Consider the following 21,382-nt stretch of genomic DNA (forward strand, 5'->3'; position numbering starts at 1 on the left):
ACTTGGCGGGAAAATTTTTTCCGACAAAACAAAAAAAATATGGGTCTCTTAAAAATATGTCTAGTTGCTATAAAAAAAGTTTCAACAATATCTGAGATGGTGATGGTACAATTTTATATTTTTTTGCCTGAGTTGAAATGGAAGGCACCATAAGCCCTTTGTAACTTCTCATAAGTCACAATAGCGGATTCGTAATGCACCTCAGACGCTGTCAACAATCGTGTAGCAACTAGAGTAAGTTCGAACTTGTATAGAGTCAGCGGCAAGGATCCATTTAACTGTCCTGTGAGAGTGGAGGCAGCAGCTTTGTCGGTAGTAAACAATGTTGCCAGTCTCATAACCTTTCAACCCCACCCCGTCCCATTTGGAGAGAAAAGCATCGAACGAATAAAAATCCGAAATAAAAAGTTAATATGCATGGATCATCTGCTCATTGTTTTGGATAAAGACTAATATATATTTCTGAACAAAGTTTGTCAGTTAGAAACACCCTATATATATTTGAGGTTAGAAATATCTACAGGAATTTCCAGCATCGAGATAAAACAAAAGAAGATACAGAAATTCTTCCTTTCAGCAATGTGACCAGCCAAGATATTGTCAGAAAAATTCATTAACAATCATATTTAGAGAACAAAATGTCGGGTGAATGACTGGCAAAAGAGAATGTTCAGTACTTTTAGTCGTAGATTCCATTAACACTCAATTGGATCGGGTGCAGAGGTGGCGCAAGAATAATCTTAGAAATTTAGAACATTCCTGGAGCATTTTATCAAACGTTTTACAGGAAAATGAACAGTAATCAAGTACAATATTTCAATGAATAAGAATTATAGTACGTTGTTCAAGCTAGAACACTGTTAGAATTCGAAAGAAGGAGCAATACACACGTCTGATTACTTTACTTTGTCTCAGTACAGAATAAACTATCAGGGAAAGAACTGAAATAAATTGCAATAATTAAGATCTCAGGAACTTGCCCGTTAGTCTAATAGCATCCGATGAATACTGAAAGTGAATTATGATGATAAAATTGGTGGAAGAATACAGAAAGAAATGAGACAATTCCGAGAAAACTGATGGACAAGATGATGTCTACAACAAATTTACATGGCCTGGGATCGGAACTAACTGCTTGCACCAGAGATGAGTGTTCTACCACTGAGCCAGTATATTCGTACTTCAAAGAAAGAACTTTGATTTCAAAAGATGAGTCAATTCAGTAAATATTATGTGTGATAAACCAATGAACAAAATAATACTGATGTGCATTTAGAAATAGTACAAAAATACATCATGTAGCTTGGATTTATGAATTCAAAATTATTAGATGATGAAAATATTCATTCAGTTCTCTGATGTTGAAGGGACAGGCAAACAAAGCTGCTGAAATAAAGAAGCTGGTTGCCAAGTGCAAAAATATGTTGTCATGCCAGAGGACTGCGTTGAGAAATAGTACGGGTAACTTCAAGGTCTGGACATTAATCTGTGAATATATTTACTAGATGCTTCTCGTAGAAAATTTCACGTTACGATGTATTGCATTTAGCAGATGTTTTAGATCCAATTTCACAAGTTCTGTGTAATTAACAATAGTGAAGTAGTTGTATTCACAGTTTCATTGAGTCATAATAATTGTTTCTTGACTTGAACATTCTGCAAAAAGTATTTTAAATTTGAAAAAAAAAAAAAAAAAAAATCAATATAAGAAGTCGCTTAAGGATTTATGATGTTTACATAATTGAGAGTATTGTGAACGTAATAGGATATAAAATGTAGTAAGGCAACGTAAAGGAGACATGGTTTCGAAATTTGAATTAAGGTAACTCCATGAGTAAAAGGGAAAAGGAGAATCAGGAAGTAAATGCAATGGAAAAAGCAAAAATGTATAGTTGAAGGTTCAATAGGTACAAGAACGTAAACACACCAAAGTTAGATATCTACAATTAAAATAATGCTGAAGAAGACAAAACTAGTAAAATTGGTTGATCGTTTGTAATGTACAAGACATTTATAATAAATACACTTATGAAGGCTATGAACTCCTACGCAACGTATATATTTCAATATTTTTCGTAAATTGATCAGTCATACACTCGAAAGATGAGTACATTGGAATTAAGTAGACTAATCAAACATGTCTGTCTCTCCTTTCGAATTCTAACAATATTCTTCTAATTTGAACAACATACTATTGCTTGAAATATTGTACTTGATAATTGTTTATTTCCGGTTCAACTTGTGGAAAAACCATTATGACTTCTCTAATTTCTTTTGAGGTTACCCATGCACCCCATCCAATTGTACATTAATGAAATGTACAACTAAAACTAATGAACATGCCCTTTCACACGACTTCGATCTATTTTCGGCTGGTCACAGCGTCGGAAGGAAGTATTTCTGCGCCCAGGTTGGTGTATACGTTTTGTCTTACCTTAATGTCAGGAATCACCTCCTAAACGTTGTCGGTACTGTTTAGAAATCCGCATATATATCCCAGGAAGTCATGGCAGTTTTCTTTTCTGAAAATGAGAACGAAGCAAGAAATTCTGAAATATGCAAATGGAAGGTTACTACGTATGAATGTAAACGTTAAAGTATGGTTATGTATGGTAACGTTATGTATGGTTTAGTAGTAAACGTTAAATGCATGAAGATGGAGGACATACATATCCCCATCAAGATATAAGACGAGAAAAAAAAGTATAACGAATTGTTCGTTTCGTACGTATTTTATCTCGAATTACAATATTACAAACCATTAGAAATACAATTACAATTATGTATGAAGCTAAGAAACATGTACCAGTGGCGTTTAGAGCCTTTTGAAGTAGTATTACAAAGAATCCACAACGTATTGCCAACGATGTGGAAGGCGTCGAATGCTTATCGCCCCACTATGAATGAATCTTCCGATTTCACAGCTTATTGCTACGACAATGTCTTTATGCGTTCGAAAGCGTGTTGCGCGTAATGGCTTCTTCGGTTTTAGTATGAGGTTAGAATCACAAGGTGATAAGTCTGATGAATATGATGGGTACTTAAATATTTCCTATCCCTTTCGCGCGAGAAGATTGCATACACACTACTGCATGTGCTTTCACGTTATCATGAAGAATGAGTGCATCGTATAGACCTTCAGAGTACTTCCCCCGAATAGTCCGATGTAGGTATCGTGTCAGGGAAGTGTGGGGGTAGTAAAGTGCGTTCACAGTTTGACCATGTGGAATGAAATGGCACAAAATCACCTTCGAATGTCATACGCTAGAATGACCATTAACTTGACAGGGGAGGAATTGTAACGAAATTTCTGCTTGCGTGACGAGCCTGGATCACGCTCTTACGCTGACTCGCTTTTCAGTTCTCTTTCATAGGCAATGATCCTGTGGTGTCATGATTCTGCGATCTAGTAGATTCTTCGGGAAACTATTTCGAGGGACTTTAGGAGTCACTGGTACCTTTTTCTAGACTTTACCCACAATTGTAATTATACGTATAATGGTTTGTAATGATGTAATTCGAGATAAAACACGCACGAAACGAACGATTCTTTGTAAGCATTTTTCTCGTGTTATTTTTTGATGGAGGTACGTATGTTCATCCAACTCCCTACATGTACCGTTTACAGATATACTAATCTTACATTTGTATATTTCAGAATTTCTTCCTTCCTTTCTACTTCCTCGTTTAGATATATATAATATGTATGTATGTATGTATGCATGCGATGGCGAATCATAAAGTAAGTTACACTTGCTCGCCGGGAGAGCACGCTGTGTGTCGGGACTGTGGCCAATGCGGGGCAAGCTACAGTAACTGCTGACACGTCCGAGAGGAATGTTTGTGCGGTCTTCCGTCGTGTTGTGTGTGCAGAGCGGGCTAGGTTCAATGGCGCATGAACTGATGTTCACTCCGAATTGGAGGTACGATCAGTTTTCTATGCGCTAAATGGCTCAATTACATGGACATTCATCGTAAAATCACTGCTGTATATGGAGAGCGTGCAATATCTCGCCCAGGTATTGTAAAGTGGTGTAAGCAGTTTGACGCCGGACGCACGGATCTCACGGACGAACATCGCGAAGGCAGGCCCGCAACCGTTGCAAATGTTGACCGTGTAGATGGGATCATTAGAGAGAATCGGCGCATAACACTGCAGGAAATTGCCAGCCTCCTGAACATTTCATATAGGAGTGTGCTCTCCATTGGTCACGACCACCTTGGCTTTCGTAAACTATCAAAGATGGGTAGAAGTCTGCTTACTGATGTTCACAAGGGACAACGTTTCCAATCGTCACTGGCATTTTTGCAACGGTACTCTGTGGAGGAGAACGAAATGAAAAATGAAATCTTTAAGTTTTATGTCCCACGGTTATGCCGGTTAGGCTAAAGGAGACGGTGATAATGAGAGATGAGTGAAATGGTGGAATGAAGAAAGTGGGAGGAAACGGGAGAACCCCGAGAAAACCCACGAGCACGGTGTTTGTCCACCACAAAGTCCACACGGCGCGAGCTGGGATCGAACCACGAAGGAGGGGAACGAGTTTCTGCGATGAATCATTACAGTGGATGAAACGTGGGCCCACCACTTTACCCCCGAATCAAAGAGAACATCGATGGAATGGGTGCACATCACATCACCACCACAAAAGAAGGCCAAGGTCCAACCTTCAGCAGGAAAGTTCATGGCAACAGTGTTCTTTGATATTGAGGGTATGGTGCACGTGGGATTTATGCCGCAAGGCACGATAATCATCGCAGCTTCTTATTGTCAAACGTTGCACAGGTTGTGTAAGGCAATTAAAGAAAAGCGGTGGGCAAAATTGAGCGCCGGTGTGATTTTGTTGCACGATAACGCAACATTTCTCACGGCCCACCAAACGTCCGAACTGCTGCAAACGATTCACTGGGAGGGATGGCAACATTCTTCATACAATCCGGACTTAGCACCATGTGATTATCATGTGTTCGGTAAGCTGGAAAATAATGTCAATGGGCGATGATTCCGAAACGATGAGGAGGTGAAAACAGCTGTCTCCAAGTGGTTACATAGTGCTGGAGGTGATTTCTATGCATCCGGAATCGAAAAGTTGGGTGACCTTTACAAGAAACGTTTACAGTCTCTTGGTGACTGTGTGGAAAAGTGTATGTTGCCATAGCCATGTTGCCAATGTGTAGATGGGTTCATAAATGGCCATAATTTGGAAGTGTAAGTTACTTTTTGATTCGCCCTCGTATATATAAGGGTTGCCCAAGATATCTGGATAAATTATTCGGTATGCGATTTTGAAGAGAGAGATAATCCAGATAACGGATATATCCGGATAACTGATAATATCCAGATGAGGGATTATATCCGTATAACGAAACGAATAATACCTGGATAAAGGATAATAATCCCATGATGGATATCCAGATAACGGATCAATTGAGATAACGGATAATATAAAGATAAAAAATGATATCTGCTGGATTGCTGATAGCGTATAATATGCGCGTGACAAAATATGTAGAAGACATGTACAGGGTGTCTATCGGTCACGAAAGTCACGAAAAAGTCACGAAATCAGAAAATGGTCATGAAAGTCACGAAAAAGTCACTGTTCAAATGTAAGTACAGATTGGAAAACTTTGTTCTATAAAACGTCAAAGTTCATCACCAAAAATGTCCGTGGTCGGCTTTAGACGCTATCAAATTGCAAGCAAAGTACATTTTAATCGCATTCGGCCTAATTCGCACCCGAATTCGCTCTTGAAAAGATTGGGAAATTTTATGATTTGGTAAAGAAAAGGTCACGAAAAAGTCACAAAATTTCATTTTGGAATTTTAGTAGACACCCTGATGTAGTAATTAATGGTTATAAAATAATTGCAAAACAGCATATATATGTAAATGATGCACAAAATCTAATTAATTTAAACACACGACCGCTATTTCTTATAAAGTTAGTATGTGTATAATCGGCAAAGACATGTATGTGGCAAATTTCATGTCAAAAGAGCAGTAAATAAGAACAATAAAACGAAAATAAAACTTTCTTGTACCCTTTAGCAACATTTTATTTTACTCATTATAACTTTTGTATTTATAATTCTTTTGCTATGAAATTTACCACAAATATACATTTCCCGATTATACACATATTTGCAGGTATTAAAAGTACTCTGCAAAATCATTATCAAATTATATTCTTACAAGAAGACAGTTATAGATATGCGACAATAATTTTGGACATGATTGTACCTATGCATTGTAAGAAAAAAAACAATTCAAAATTTTGCTACTGATAAGGCTATAGATAGCTACTGTTAAAGTCACCGTTATCCGTTAAGTTTTTAAGGGATTGTCTCCGTTAACGAACTGTGCTGAGGTAATCGACCTAACTATCTATCGCGAAATCATCATCTTAAAAATCACATTCGTTTAAGTTATCTTACGGAGTAACTAACGTGCGGGCGGACGTACTAATAACACAAAATTATAAAACTCACTGAATGATCCTAATAAATAAGCAAGAGTAACGCTTTGGGCGGTCGATTCCCAAACCAGCTGACATGAACAGAAAGAATAATGTTTATACAATTTAAAAATAAAAAAACTAGTGAGGTTGAGGTGGGTTGAGTGTGAGTTTTAACTTGTGACATTACCCTTACGATTTCGGTCATCTTTGTCTGTACAACCTGGCAAATTAAAGGGGCGGAGGATCGTGGAACTGACATCACCTCCAGGAAAGCTGAAGTCAAGAAATATAGATCTTAGACCTTCGGAAGAACCTTATTTACATATATAAATATACTGGAATACCTTGCATTACCAGTTTTCATTATCACATATTTACAATTTGTGAATATGTTTTCCAATTGCTCAAGAGACGGGACGAGATTAAAATAAATAATAAAAAAAAAAAAATTCCCACGATTTTTTGTCGAACAATTGTCTCGTTTCGTTTGTCAAAAATATGCTTTCTCGGCTCGTTTTATAAATTTATGCACTCATTTTTTTCATCTAGGACTAATCAGAAACCGACCGGGTCACATTAGATCCCCGAACAGTGTAATATAAGAACAATTAAACTATATTTTCGGAGTATATTATGTGTGACTTGTATATCTTTGAACGCTGATAAATGTTCTTCATTATGTTGATATAATCACTTTATGTATTAAGTTTTCTATATTATGAAATATTAATCACGTAACACTTAAATAGTGTTTTAGATTTAAAACTTAGGTGAACTGGTATAGCACTCGAGACATTTCTCGTCTCATCTCGAAACCGAAACCAGAATTGTCAAGTTTCTTGTCTCGAATTTGAAAAACCTCTTCTCGCCTCGACTCTCCTCTGTTTTCGAGACGAGAAATTCCTTGTCTCGTAAGTAACACTATTGCCAATCCAAATATTAAAAACTACAGTAGATGCAGTAAATGGGATCTATAGGTGAAAATATTGTGTAAATCGAGTTGAGTATTGGCGTGTGATATGATGATGAGAATGGGGACTTAGGTAGCTCAGTGGCAAAGCGTTCACCTCTGGTTCGTGGGGCCTCTGGTTAGATCTCAGAACATGTTAATATGTCCTGCTCTACATCGTGTCCATGAGTTTTCATGGGTTTTTTTCCGTTTTTCTCACATTTTTTTTCCATTAATTCTGTTCGTAAATATTCACTTTCAGTAATCATGTATATTTTGTTACCCTACAGAGCATAACTGTGGGCCGTAAAACATACATATTTTATTTTTCATTTACAATTGATGAAATATGTATATTTTTCTCTTTATGTATTTAAATTAAAGATCTTTTTGCATCATTTACATATATTTGCAGTTTTTCAATTATTTTATAGACATAAATTACTACCTGTCTTCTATATATTGTCTCTTATTTGTCACTCTATATTGTTAGCAAATTACAATATTCTAATAAAACACAACTTTAAAAAATCACTTGGATATATTGGATATGGACTACAGATAGCGCCTTTAATGTCACCGTTATTCTTGATATATAATCGAATTAACTTCATTAACAAAATCGACGGAGATAATCGCTCTGGCTGTTTATTGTTTAAAAAAAAATGCATGTACGGGATATGGGCTCCGGATAGCCACCGTTAAAGTCACCGTTACCCGTTAAGGTGTTAACGGATGTAGTCCGTAAACGAACTCGGCCGAAATAAACACACTAGCTGCCTATTGGAAAAAATCAGAACTGAAAAATTCACTTTCATTCAAGAGTTACCATGTGGAGTAACGGACGGACGTACTTCTCTTGTAATCTTAAAAACTAACCAGCATGACCCTAATAAAAACTTGTACAGAAAACTTTAGAGTGAATTAAAAAATAAAACAGTAGAAACGTCATTTCGCATTGTAAAACTATAGTAGGCTTTTAAATTAACGAGCGTACACAGACACCCCCACAGGAATTTTTCCAGGGGAGGGGGAAGAGGGATGATCAAATCACAATCCAAGTCGCAAATACGCTCATTCTGATGCATGTAGTACTGCATTTTAAACAACAATTATTCATGCAAAGTATATAGTGTTCTAGTGCAATTGATGCCCAAGAGATGGCAGCACAAGAGCTTGTTAACTGAATCGAAATATTCTGTACAAAGTTGAAAGCAATATTATTATTTATCTCATAAAATAGTAACAACTTATAATTTAGCACAGAAGTGTTTGTACAATTAGTTATAAATGAATTTATCAATTTAGGAATAATTCGTTAATTGTGAGCTCACGCAGCACTTTAAATATTGTTATTTCAAGACATGGGAAGGAAATGCGTACACATCAATTTTTGACTACCCTCGTATATTACCGACCCCGTGGTCGGTGGCTATGTTTTTTTGGGGAGCACAATAACAATATTGTGCTTAAGATATGACGCTATTTTCAAACAAGAGATCTTTTAGAGGGAGTTGATAGTAGTGATGGGCAGAATGATTCATTTCGGAGAATCGATTTATTGACTCTGATTCACTAAATGATTCGATCATTTAATTCGTTCATATGAATTGTAGTCAGTGCATTCCCTTCGCGCAAGTGAAAGACTGTTGCAATCACTTTTTTTTTTTTTTTTTTGGGCCAGCTTCAGTTTTCCAGAAAATACTTTACTCCATAATATTTTCACAGAATACGAGCAGTCATAACAATTTATTTTCAACTTCTTATTGGCGTACGTATTAATATGGAGAAAATAGAGAGCTCTAAATGCAATGTATAGGCGACATTCATGTTTTTGGTTTTAAATACAGGAATCATTGTACAATGGGCCCTGTGGTATTGTTTTCCCAGGTCATATGAACTTTGTAAAGTACACATCATGTTAATGGATTTCCATTGTTCTTGTAAGTCTTACAGTTATGTCCTATAGGCTAAAGAAGAGGCGGATGATTAGTTAAAGTAAATTGTAATCTCGGTACCCATTCTATTTTATCCTGGGAGGTCAGCGTGGCTCACTGATAAAGCTGTTGCCTCCGGTGCGTGGGGTTCCTGGCTTGACCCATTACTAAGTAAGTTTGTAGTGCACATCATGATGTCCGTGGTTTTGTCGGGGCCACTCCCATTTCCTTCTGCACGCTCATTCCACCTATTCTTCCATCGTCATTTACTTGCCTTAATCATTCGTTTCCCTTAGACTAATGGACATAAACGTTGAACGTTAAACTGCAAGATTTCTATTTTATCCTATTACATTCTAAAAATACGTTCTATTTTATTCTTGACTGGCAAAAAATTATGATTTTTAAAAATTCCTTTGAGCTAGAGAAGAAAGGGAGTTGACACATCAACATATGTTTAATATTGTAATCATTTTAAAAGGATTCACTCGAAGGAGACTTTGAATAAATGCGGGATGAAATGAAAGCATATGCGGCCGAAGGGGAGGGGGTGGGGCCCAGCCCCCCTGGCACACGAAAATGTATTAAATTTAAGATTTTTTTAATACAAATAAAAAATACCAAACGTAATATAGCAACCAGGGAGATGAGCCCCCTAGAAAATTTTCTTCGAGCGCCCATAAATGAAATCTTAAAGTTTTACATTCCATGGTTATCATCGTGTAGACTGAAGGGAACGATGATGATGAGAATGAATGAAATGGTGAAATGAAGAAAGTGAGCGAAAACGGGAGAACCTCGAGAAAGTCTCACATATAGTATTTGTCCGCCATAAAGCCCATTTGGCGCTAGTAAAAGAAAACCAAAGACCCCATCCACCAGAGGTGAACGCTTTACCCTTAGTCACCACTACCTCAATAAGCAAAAGATGAACATATATTTGCGAAAATACTAGTAACCTCAATTGAACCCAATCTGAGAAATGACCCAGGGGAAACTTCTTAGCCCGAGGGATTTTCTCAACGGCTACCCCCAAAATCATCACTGTTCGTCTGTATTTCGAAGAGAAAACCATTAGTTAACTAAATTTGAGTTCAGTTGATTTGAGTTTAACGTTTTGTTCAACAGCGAGGCTGTATGAGACGTGGACCTACTGATTACATGGAATCCGAACCATATGAGCTCCCGCCGGAAATGATTCCGGGTCTCCAACATTCCCTTGTTTACATTCCATTTGTATCTTCACGTCTACTTCAATAGTAAAGCGAAAAGTAGATATCACTAATGTAAGCTTTGTTGCATGTGGGCAAGTGTTTTTACTGAAAGATGCAATACACTGTCTTCCCAGAAAGAATCTACGTTCGTCTTTCTATAGCATATATATTTTTTTTAAAAATCCATTATGTACAGTACAGATATTTCTATGTAAATACTGTATTTACATTAAATATAATATATTACTTTGAGTTGATTATGAAACATTGAAATTGACCTTGTTGGCTAGTACAGTTGAAAGTGAAGATAATAGTTTTATCCAATGTACACACAGTATCTTAATAAAATGGATAAATGCTTATCAAGAGTATGCTGATATTAACTACGAAATCGTATTACGTCTAATTGAGCAACACTATCAGTAGTACTTCACGACGAGAAGCAGGCAACAGGAAAGTATTTTGAAAGTAATATGTTTCTAACAACGCGGCTTCCTTTCGTCACAGGAAGCAACCCTACTACGCAGAAAAAAAAAAAAAAAAAAAAAAAAACGCACGCATCTACGAAAAAAAGAAGAAACAGCGCGCGTATGGTTTTCTTTATCTTTTTACTCCCCGTGAACTGTAAGCACATTTGCAGAAGCAACCCTACCAATTCTCTCACATAAGCTGGCAGTTTGTGATTCACAATTCGTTTCGATCACGGCAAGCAATTCAATAACAAGTACAAATGATTCATTAGAAGAATCAATTCATTTGTGGAAAGAATCATAATTAATTTGATTCATGCCATGATTCGTTCACAATGATCGAATCGTTCATGATCGACAAAACACTAGTTGATAGTTATCCTGGCGAGAAAGATCCTCCCAGAACAAGAAAATTCAGTACATATCTAGTTTCTTATAAACCTTATGTAGGTTAAAAGGAGTTTCTAGGAAGTAAGTTTTGCTTCTAACATGACTATACAATGCTTGTGATTATCGGTGATCACAAATACCTAGGTAGAATATACTGCGTATTAGTAGAATCAAATTTTGATATCACTATATTAAGAGGAAGTAGATTTAAGCGCCCTCTTTCCTACGCCACTGGTCTACAGTGCGGATGTATGAATATACTTCGAATAATATGGTTGAATAAAATATACCAATTTTAATAACAGTTCTCACACTTGTGTCTACAGCACAGGTAGCTGTGTCTGATGCTATGCAGTATGAGTCCAATTTTTTTCTCTTTTCTACGAAGTTTTAAATACTTTATATGTAGTTCTTGTAATGGATTATTTAGTGTGGGAAGGGGACACGGGGGCTCAGTGGTAGAGCGCTTCTGCGTGAAGACCCTGGTTCGATCTCCGGCCAAGTAAGTTTGTGGTGGACATCGTCGTGTCTGTAGGTTTTATTAGGGTACCCCCGTTTCCTCTGCCTTTCTCATTCCACAAACTCTTCCATCATCATCATCATTTCCCTTAGCCTAAAGGGCATATATATATATATATATATATATAAAATATATATGTGTGTGGTGAGTTTTATTATTATTATTTTCCGTTTTCCATTTCAAATCACAACGATCACTTTCTAGCAATATTATAACACAACAAATCAAAAAATGGACTGTCTGTGTTGACTATTAATGCTCGTATCTTCTGGTCGCCCTGTAAAATAATGCAGAAAATCACTCATATCTCCCCTCCCGACAATTCTTTCAACCAATAACAGAATACAAACACATAACAGCGCCTCCACGAAACAAACGCATAGACTCGTCAGATAGGTAAAAACTACAGTAAATATATTAAATACTGCGGTGGGTGAGCAAGCAAATCTGATAGTTTTTGAGATATATGCCAAAAAAAAAATTTCACTTTAACGTCCCACAATTATACCCTTTAGGCTAAAGGGGACGGATGATTAAGGCAAGTGAATGATGGAAGAACTGGTAGAATGAGAATATGGAAGGAAACTGGAATATCCCGAGAAAACTCACGTACACGATATTGTCCACCACAAACTTATTTGGCCGGAGTTCGAACCAGGGACCCCACGCACCAGAGGTAAACGCTCTAGCTCTGAGCCAGTGTGCCTCCCATATCATGTCGAAGAAGCAAACCCTTTCTAAAATTCAGGAATTCAAAATCTTTTCCCTCGCTGCGGACTCCTGTAGCTAACCAGAAGTGATCGACTTTAAGAGTCCCTGCTTCAATTCACTGATAAGGGTTAAGGGAGTGAGATGGAAACTACCATTGGAATCCTGAATGTAAATATATCAAAAGCTGTTTCTCGATATCTCTTTCCGTTGTTACCATACAAAAACTCAGAATTATAAGCTGGATGCGACAGACCTCGATCATACAACTTACGTTTCCAATTTAAATTCGAGTTTGGATCATTCTTGGGTTGAGTTGAGTTGATTTGAGGTTAGCGTCCCTTTCAGCAGCGATGCTATGTGAGACGTGGACATACAGCTTAACGTAGGATCCGAACCACATGAGTTCCTCCGGGAATTGAACCCGGGTCTCCCACTGCTCCAAAGTCACGTGCGCTATTCGCTTAGCCACCAGAAGCCCAGAATCATTCTTGAGGACACTAAATTCGTATCAAAGTAACCGTTTCTTGCTGTCTACTATGTCGATATGGATCAGTATTGAAATCGGCCGTTCGAAGGCTAAGGTCTAAAGAGTTGGTTTTGAGAAAATCAAAATTTGCTGTTTAGCTAAAAGTAACAAAGTTGCGGATGCGGTAAGGTTTCTACAAACATGAAGAACATTTATCAGCGTTTAAACATACACAAATCACACAAAATATATTCCGAAAAGTAATATAGTGTAAGTTTTGTTATATTATAGTCTTCTGGCTCTCATGTGACAGGTAGGTTTTCGATTACTTCTAAATTAAACTAAAATATATATATATATATATATATATATATATATATATATATATATATATAAATTTACAATACGAGACAAGAAAGTTTTTTTTTTTTTTTTAAGAAACGAGAGAAGACAATTGTTCTGCAAAAAATTGAGACGAGAAACTTTTATTTCTAATCTCGTCTCGTCTCTTGAGCAACACTAAATTGGCAAACATATTTTCAGTTCGTAATTATAATAATGCATACCGGATATGCAAGGTATTCCAATATACTGTATATGTAAAGAGGTTCTGAAGGTCTGGGAGCTGTAACTCTTCTTGACTTCAGCTCTCATGGAGATGATGATGCGGCACCACGATCTCCGGCCTCTTTAATTTCCCAGGTTGCCATATGCAAAGATGACCAAAATCATAAGGGTAATCTCACGAGTTAAAATTCACACTTAACCGACCTCAACCTCACTAGTAGAGCGTAGGATTGAGTAAGTGTGATTTCGAGATAATGGTGTGAGTGGAAGTTGGTGTGTGTGTGGGGGGGGGGGGGAGAGTAAGCATGATGTCGAAATGATTATGTGAGTGTGAGTGGTGTGCCAAAATGATGTTTCTTGTGCATGCGAAATCGAATGACTGTGATGCCGAATGGATTGATGTTAATCCTGTCATTAAAGGAAAAAATAGGCTTTTGTCGCGACTAATTAAGAAAAAGTTGAAAATTTACCAATTACTACAACATCATAAGGGGAGTCTTCTTCCTCTTGTTCAACTCAACCATAGGTTGGTGGGCAACATGGAAATTTTAAAACTTCTCTCTCGCTTGGGAAAGTTGTTTTATACTTCGATAAGGCCTCTTCTTCGTAACTGCTTCTAGATATTCTATCCTTGGTCTTTTTCTTCCTGTTTTTTTTTTCTGCCTTTCCCTCTATCAGCACAGTGATCCAATCGGAGTGTCGAATAAGATGGCCAAGCATCCTGTTTCTTCTTTTTCCTATTATCTTCATGATCTGTCGTCCTTCATTAGCTTCCTTTAGTACGTCTTTATTTCTTTTCCTTTCGGTCCATGATATGCGCAGCATTCTGCGCCAACATCACATAAGGGGAGTATATCCTCAAAAGTCACCAACTCTTCCCGTCTTGCTTTCTCCCTCTAGAGCCCTAAACATGCAGATTTGCATACCTACATTGAAATGTAATAATTCAATTAAGACAGTTCGTATCAATATAATATTTAGTTAGTTTCCTCACATTACGGTCATGTCCTTACGTGTTTTTGGGTAAAATAAGTATACGTGGCGCTATTCAAATAAATTGGTGAAAAAATAGATTTTTCAATATAATTTTCAACATTTTTGTTATTATTACTAAAAGCTTGATAACGCCCCAACAGCATGTTCCAAGTAAAACTTCTTGTTTTATTAGCTTTAGAATGGTATACGCATTGATATGTTTATAGAAATGGACAGTGTTGAGAGATTTCTTACCAAATGAGTGCAGGTGCGTGTCTGTCTGTCTTGAGTACTCAGTACTGCTTCTTCTGTAGCCTCCTGTATACAAAGTTTAATATGTTCCCACCGTCTGTTACTACCTGCTTCTATCCTTTTCTCGTTTAAGTATTTTTCTTCGAATTTCTCAACAAAAAGATTTTTTATTTCGTCGTTCTTCAGCTCTTCAGTATTCAACATCTTGTTTCCCTACTTTCTTCTGCCTGCATTTTTCAGTTGAATATCCACTTGGACCAGCACAAGGTTATGATCAGAAAAAATGTCAGCTTCAGAAAGGCTCTTAGCATTTTTCAAGCTATTCCGACATCTGTCCTGAATCATAGCATAGTCCATCTGATATCTTCCGCCGTCTGTTGGGAATTTCTATGTATATCTTCTTCTCTTGTGCTGATTGAATCACGTGTTCCCAATTACTAGTGAATTCTGTCTACGGGAATTGACCAGTATCTCTCCCCTTTCATTTCTTTCTCATTAAACCGTATTTGCCTACGACACTACTTTCCTGTGTTTCTCCCACAACTCCATTGAAATCTCCCATTACAATTACATGCTGGTCTTCTCTCTGTCTATATTTTTTCATAGGTTTCCTCTACTTCTTCAATTGTATGCGAAGTCGTCGGTGCATATGTCTGTATCACTATTAGATCTTTCTTTTTTCCTTAAGTCTTAACACCATAACTTTATCATCAACACACATTCTACTTTCACTACTTTCTCTTTTAAGGGATTACCAAGAATTATTCCTACCCATTATGACAGCCCTTTCATTACGTGAGTAAATCATTCCATATCCTTCGCTGTTCAACACCCCATCACCTTCCCATCTAACTTCACAAACCCAGATTGTTTTGTTTCATTTCCTCGCTAAGATTTTCTAATTTCCCTCCCTGTAACATGGTACGTACGTTCCATGTTCCGGTCCTAAACATTTTGCTCTTGCATGTCTTTCTTCCCCTATCTATTCTCCCAACATTATTACTTTCTCGTCCAATAGTCCTTCCCAAGCCTTCCTCTCCCGAAGATCCGAATGGGGATATTGTACCTCCGGAACTACATTTTGACCTGCAAAAGACCATTGTACGTATGTCTCTTTCTGCTGTCAGCAAACTAGGGAAAAATAGAATGGTGGTTTCCCATTGGCTTCCATCCCGCAGTATCCCAGCCGTTAAAGTCCTCTGACCACGCCCTGCACTAATGTCCAAATTGTACCAATCACTATGATTTCCGCCAACTTAGCTACTGGAGAACTGCTGCCTTCTCCCAGAACACTCTTCGTCTGGCTACTCCATTTAGACCAGAGATGCAAATAAACACTCTCCCTTGGCGAGTGGTTCATCGGTGCAGGGGAGTTTTTAAACAGTACATACTATAAAAATCACGATTGGAATATGGGATGGCGGCTAATAGCTTTTTTCTTGGGCTAGTAAAATTTTGTTGCTTATTTGCCTTCTGGTAGTAACTAAATTTCACTGTAGCACGCAATCGTCCCCACACGACACATAAGTATCTTCTTAAACGTGGTGTTTATCGGGGAGGCTCTTCTATATGATATACTTAAAGCCATTTCTGTTATCCGGAAATTATCCGCTATCTGGATGTTCTATCATCTTGGTGTTATCCAGGTATATGTTATTGGGATATTATCTGTTAGCCGGATATTATACGTCCGGATATATCCGTTATTTAGATATTATGCGGATATAGGGTATCCATTATTTGGATATTATTCACCATCCGGATATTATTAGTTATTCGAAACAATATCTGTTATCTGTCATCCGGATAAGTTTCTATCCGATATCCGAATAAAAAATTATCCGGATGTGGCCATCCCTAATATAGTGTGTGTGTGTCTTTAGGTCTTTGCTCAAAAACAATGAGCAGACGAGAAATGAATACACTTGACAATGCTGCTGTAGGCTTTATGTAAATATTTGTACACAATTTTTTTTTTCTGTGTACGTTGCTGTTGTCCTGGTATTGCAGACGCATACTATGATAGACGCACGTTAGATTCTTACCCAGAAGTTTTTTAGTCGACGACCTTTAAACTGCTCAACACTATATAGACATTGTAATCGACAGCCTCGAGGGGTGGCTGGTATCCTGGTGGTGGGAACTTCACGCTAAGGTCAGTGTCCTTTACAGACGACATTCATCGGTACAGATTTCGTTTAAATTGGTTAAAGGTGTTCTTAAAATACGTTTTCGCCACTAATATATATAAAACATGTTTCCGATTGGTTAATACATGCACCTTTGGTGCGTTTCCAGATTCACTTCTTGGTGAGAGCACAAAACTTTTGTGTTAACTCATTATCGTGAAGCAAATGTGAGGGAGCTATACATTAATTGAGATATTTCTAACTCATGTCTAGACGACACTGATAGCCGATGTGCTGATGACGCCCATGAAACTAAAAGTAATCTAATTGGCCTTATCTCATCGTAGAGTGTAATGCAAGAGATTTTAGTTCATTATATATTGTTACCTATATGTAACTAATCATATAAACTGCTCTAAAGCTGTCACTAAATCGATGATGATTAGTGATGTTTTGTAAAATGATTTATTCTTCTTTAAACTTTCCAGTCACGATTGCTCGAGCGGTTGAGTTGAAACACAATCCTAGTCTTATTTCTGCCTTGGCATACGAAACAGCTACAATGTTCTCTACTGCGGCGAATTCGTTACGTACATTAAGTGAAAAGAACTTTGGTCAGTGGAGAAAGTATTTGGAATTAAAAGAAGCATTCTATATGGCATTTGTAAGTATTTCAATCCGAAAGGTTGTATCTTATTAGAAAATGTAGAATAAATGATTTTAAGTTCAGTTTCGAGTAAGGAAAGAAGGGTGAAAATATAAGAACAGCATCTTGGGTCCAATTGTGTGAAAAGGGTGTGGGTAAATTATTTTGGAGATACTTTCCTTTATATCGGCTAAATGTTTATGAGTAGAAAGGAAGATGAGAATATTGATGATCAATTTGTGCTGACATAGGGTGTGTATATTGACTGCGAGTTTGGGACGTATGGAAATGTTCGTCTATGTTGACCTGGCTGTAAGTAATTACTGTGAAGTATACAATGTACCTATTATATACTGAGATATTTCACATTTGAAAGTTGTAATTTATTTTGTAATAATTAAGATGTAATGATAATTAAAAGGATGATCCTCAACAGTGGTGATTATATACTTTTTGCGGGAAAGCATAGGGAAGGCATGAACTTCGACTGTTTAAAATACATATGCGTATTCACTTAGTAGAAAAATTACCACAGCAAGGCTTACAGAAAGAATCAAACCTAGAATCTCCTGATTAATTAAATCTACTCGCTGAACATAACAATACGTTTATTGCAAAATTTGTTGACGTGTAACAGTTCCGCCGACTATCCACTTAGTTTCATCAAATACTACAAATAAACAGATAGTGACAGATTTTACCGAGGTATATGTAAGAGACAGCAAAAAAATCCCTGAATGCTGATTGGTTACCATAGGCTACTACAGCTGATCCCCTTCAATCACTAACCAGAATATAAAACAGAAACAACACCCCAGTTAACACCATATATATTCATATCTTATAAATAGGCCTAATTAATTTGCAAAATAACCTTTACAAGTAACTCTAATTACAATGATAATAATATTTTTTATTAATGAATACAAAACGCCACGTCCACTTTTGTTTTTCATGGTTGTTTTAGTAATTAATAAACTACAAATGTAACATATTTTATTTTTTAAGGAGTTACCGGAACTCTTGTCCGTCCGTCCGTCTGTCCTTCAGGAAGACAAAGAATCTCAACAACTACATGAATCAGGGTGTCTATCGGTCACGAAAGTCATGAAAAAGTCACGAAATTTAGCTTTTGGGTCACGATTTTTTTTATCTGTACAAATATAAGTGCAGACCGGAAAATTTTGTTCTATAAAAAGACAAAATTCACCACCAAAAATGTTTGTAGTTGGCTTTAGACGCTACCAAATCGCAACCAAAGTATGCTTCTATCGCATATATGGAAATTCGGCTTAATTCGCACCCAAATTCGCACTTAAGAATGTTACGAAATTTTATGGTTTGGTAAAGAAAAGGTTACGAAAAAGTCACGAAATTTCATTTTGAAATTTTAGTAGACACCCTGATGATGGATCGCCATCAGTTTGGGCCAGAATGCAGAGGAAGAAAAGTTAGGAGAATCGTATTCGTTGATGGATGTGATATTCAAACCGGAAGAGAGGAAATCGACTATTTCCAATTTAAACTTCGATCACTAGAGCAAAAATAATAATAGATAGCGAGAAACGGTTTCCTGCATTTGATCAGGCGTCCCTCATCCGTAACTCTCTAGTACAGGGTTTCTCCACCTGGGGGAGGGGGGGGTCGCTAAGATAAGCGGAAGAGAAATATACGTAATTAGAATCTAATACCGGAAATATTTTTAAATATTATTTAGAATTTTGTTCCGATAGGCATATTTTTATTTTTATACAGACTGTTAAGAACAACCAAAAATAGGTCTACTAAACATTTTCAACAGGTGCAGAGTTGTTTAAAATTCAATTTAAATGAAAGAGGTACGATATGAAACTAGTGAGAACTGCGTATCTGCCTATTGGATCTCCACAATAGGTATTATTAAAAATCCTACACAAGCTTATTACAAGCCAGAAATTATAAGGGGGTCGCTGGGAAGAGGATGTGATAAAATAGAGGTCGTGTTAGGAATTAGGTTAAGAACCATTGCTCTAGTAAAACCGGAAACGACAGACTACACTTTCGATTTTAATATTGATCTACTTAGAGTAAAAACGATAAGGGATAGCAACAAACAGTTTATTTGGAATCTATGTAGCTTCCAAGAGTATGTATCATCTCTCAGTATTAATTGAGAAATATGCTATACAAAGAATCTCTTTACGTGATGTGCACTGAGACTACTGCTTGTTAATTGAGTACAACTATGATTCCAAAGTAGGTTTGGTACGAAATTTTGGTTTAACATCGAAAAAATAGTGATACATTAACTCAAATTATTTTCTGTTACAGGCGTACAGCTATTGTGGAGAAAATTTACTCTCACAGGACAAGTGTGGTGACGCAATAAGAGCTTTGCATGAAAGTCGGAAGTGTAAGTACTTTTCATCAAATTATCATCCTCAGCATTGTAAACAAATATTCCATTGTTACTGGCAAGTCAATTCCGCAGATTTATGAGGTTCGATCGCAACGATCAAAGGTTGATCTCTTCATTTTAAAGTAACAGTTACCGTACCGTCTTTAATATCTCATCAATTGTAGTATTTTATTTGTTCTCTGTTGTATTACAGATAAGACACGCTCCTCTCAAGTTGTTTAATCTGTGTCTTGGTTTCTTCTTTTCTTTTCTTAATTCCTACATTTTCAACAATGATCTTTCTCCCAACATTTGATCACTTCAGATCGTCTTTCATCGCCGTTGCGTAATATTCTTGTTTCTGCGCTGTAGATACAATGCTGCACCTCAAACATTCCATGAGCTTTTCCACTGCTCTTTCTTTAACAACCTACAGAATATATTTTCTTCTTAAAGACTTGTTTTGTAATTTTTATTCCTTTCTCGTTTACATCCCGATCTTTGCCAGTAATGCTATTTTGTACCTGAAACTGTAGTCACCAGGTGTACTTCCTCCTCTCCAATTTTTGTGGTTAACAGTCTTGTTTTTTTGTCATCCAATAAAGATGCGTTAATCGTATTGTTTCCTCAATTTTGAATGTTTCAATCTGTGTAATATTCAAATTAACTATGTAAGTGGTTTTGTAGTTCGTTACAAATTCTTTGTCATTAATCAAATGACGAGGTGTTCCCATCAGAAAGGAGGGGAAAGTTGTAATAAGCATGTGTCGAAAACTGTGCCCTTTTACAATCACAAGCTCTCGAAAATGTGAGGGATTAGTGTAAGAGCATTATTTTCATAAAAATGGGGTACGTAGAAAGAAATGTTGGAGTCATTATAATCATTCTGCACAAGATAAATGATAAATGACTCAAAAGTGTGATCTAAATATAAGTACGAGAGCAGTTAATTGACCCTGAGTTTGGTATTAACAGCTTGAATAATACAAACTATACAAACGATAAAAAGTGATAAATCGTGTGGTAATAACGTAACATGTTCCGTTCAAGTTACCAATAGTCAAAATTTACAATAAACTATCTATTAAAAGATTCTTTCCCCTCGAAACTGTTAGCTTACGACATATGTACTGTATTTATTCTTCAGATTACGACCAGGCGTCTCAACTATGCAAAGACTATTCTAAAACTAAAGGTCCCGCTCCTAAAGCGAAGCCAGATCAACATCTTTTCTTCCGAAGGCTGGAGCCAATCATAAGACGAACGTTAGAAAAATGTGAAAGAGAAAATGGCTTGATGTAAGTAAAATAATTTACTT

General features: G+C 36.8%; 1 protein-coding gene across 1 annotated transcript in view; it reads left to right on the forward strand.

Annotated features, from left to right (window-relative positions):
- The window catches only part of LOC145660648 (BRO1 domain-containing protein BROX-like), a 62,659-nt gene that overhangs the window by 21,165 nt on the left and 20,112 nt on the right, over window positions 1-21,382 (forward strand). Inside the window, exons 5-7 of the mRNA XM_081725951.1 lie at window positions 17,530-17,705; window positions 19,998-20,079; window positions 21,212-21,362. Coding sequence (XP_081582077.1) covers window positions 17,530-17,705; window positions 19,998-20,079; window positions 21,212-21,362 — 409 coding nt within the window. The remainder of the gene's footprint in view (window positions 1-17,529; window positions 17,706-19,997; window positions 20,080-21,211; window positions 21,363-21,382) is intronic.

The sequence above is a fragment of the Thermobia domestica genome, chromosome 9 (assembly GCF_964235325.1).
Source record: "Thermobia domestica chromosome 9, izTheDome1.hap1.1, whole genome shotgun sequence".
In the NCBI taxonomy this organism is placed as follows: domain Eukaryota; kingdom Metazoa; phylum Arthropoda; class Insecta; order Zygentoma; family Lepismatidae; genus Thermobia; species Thermobia domestica.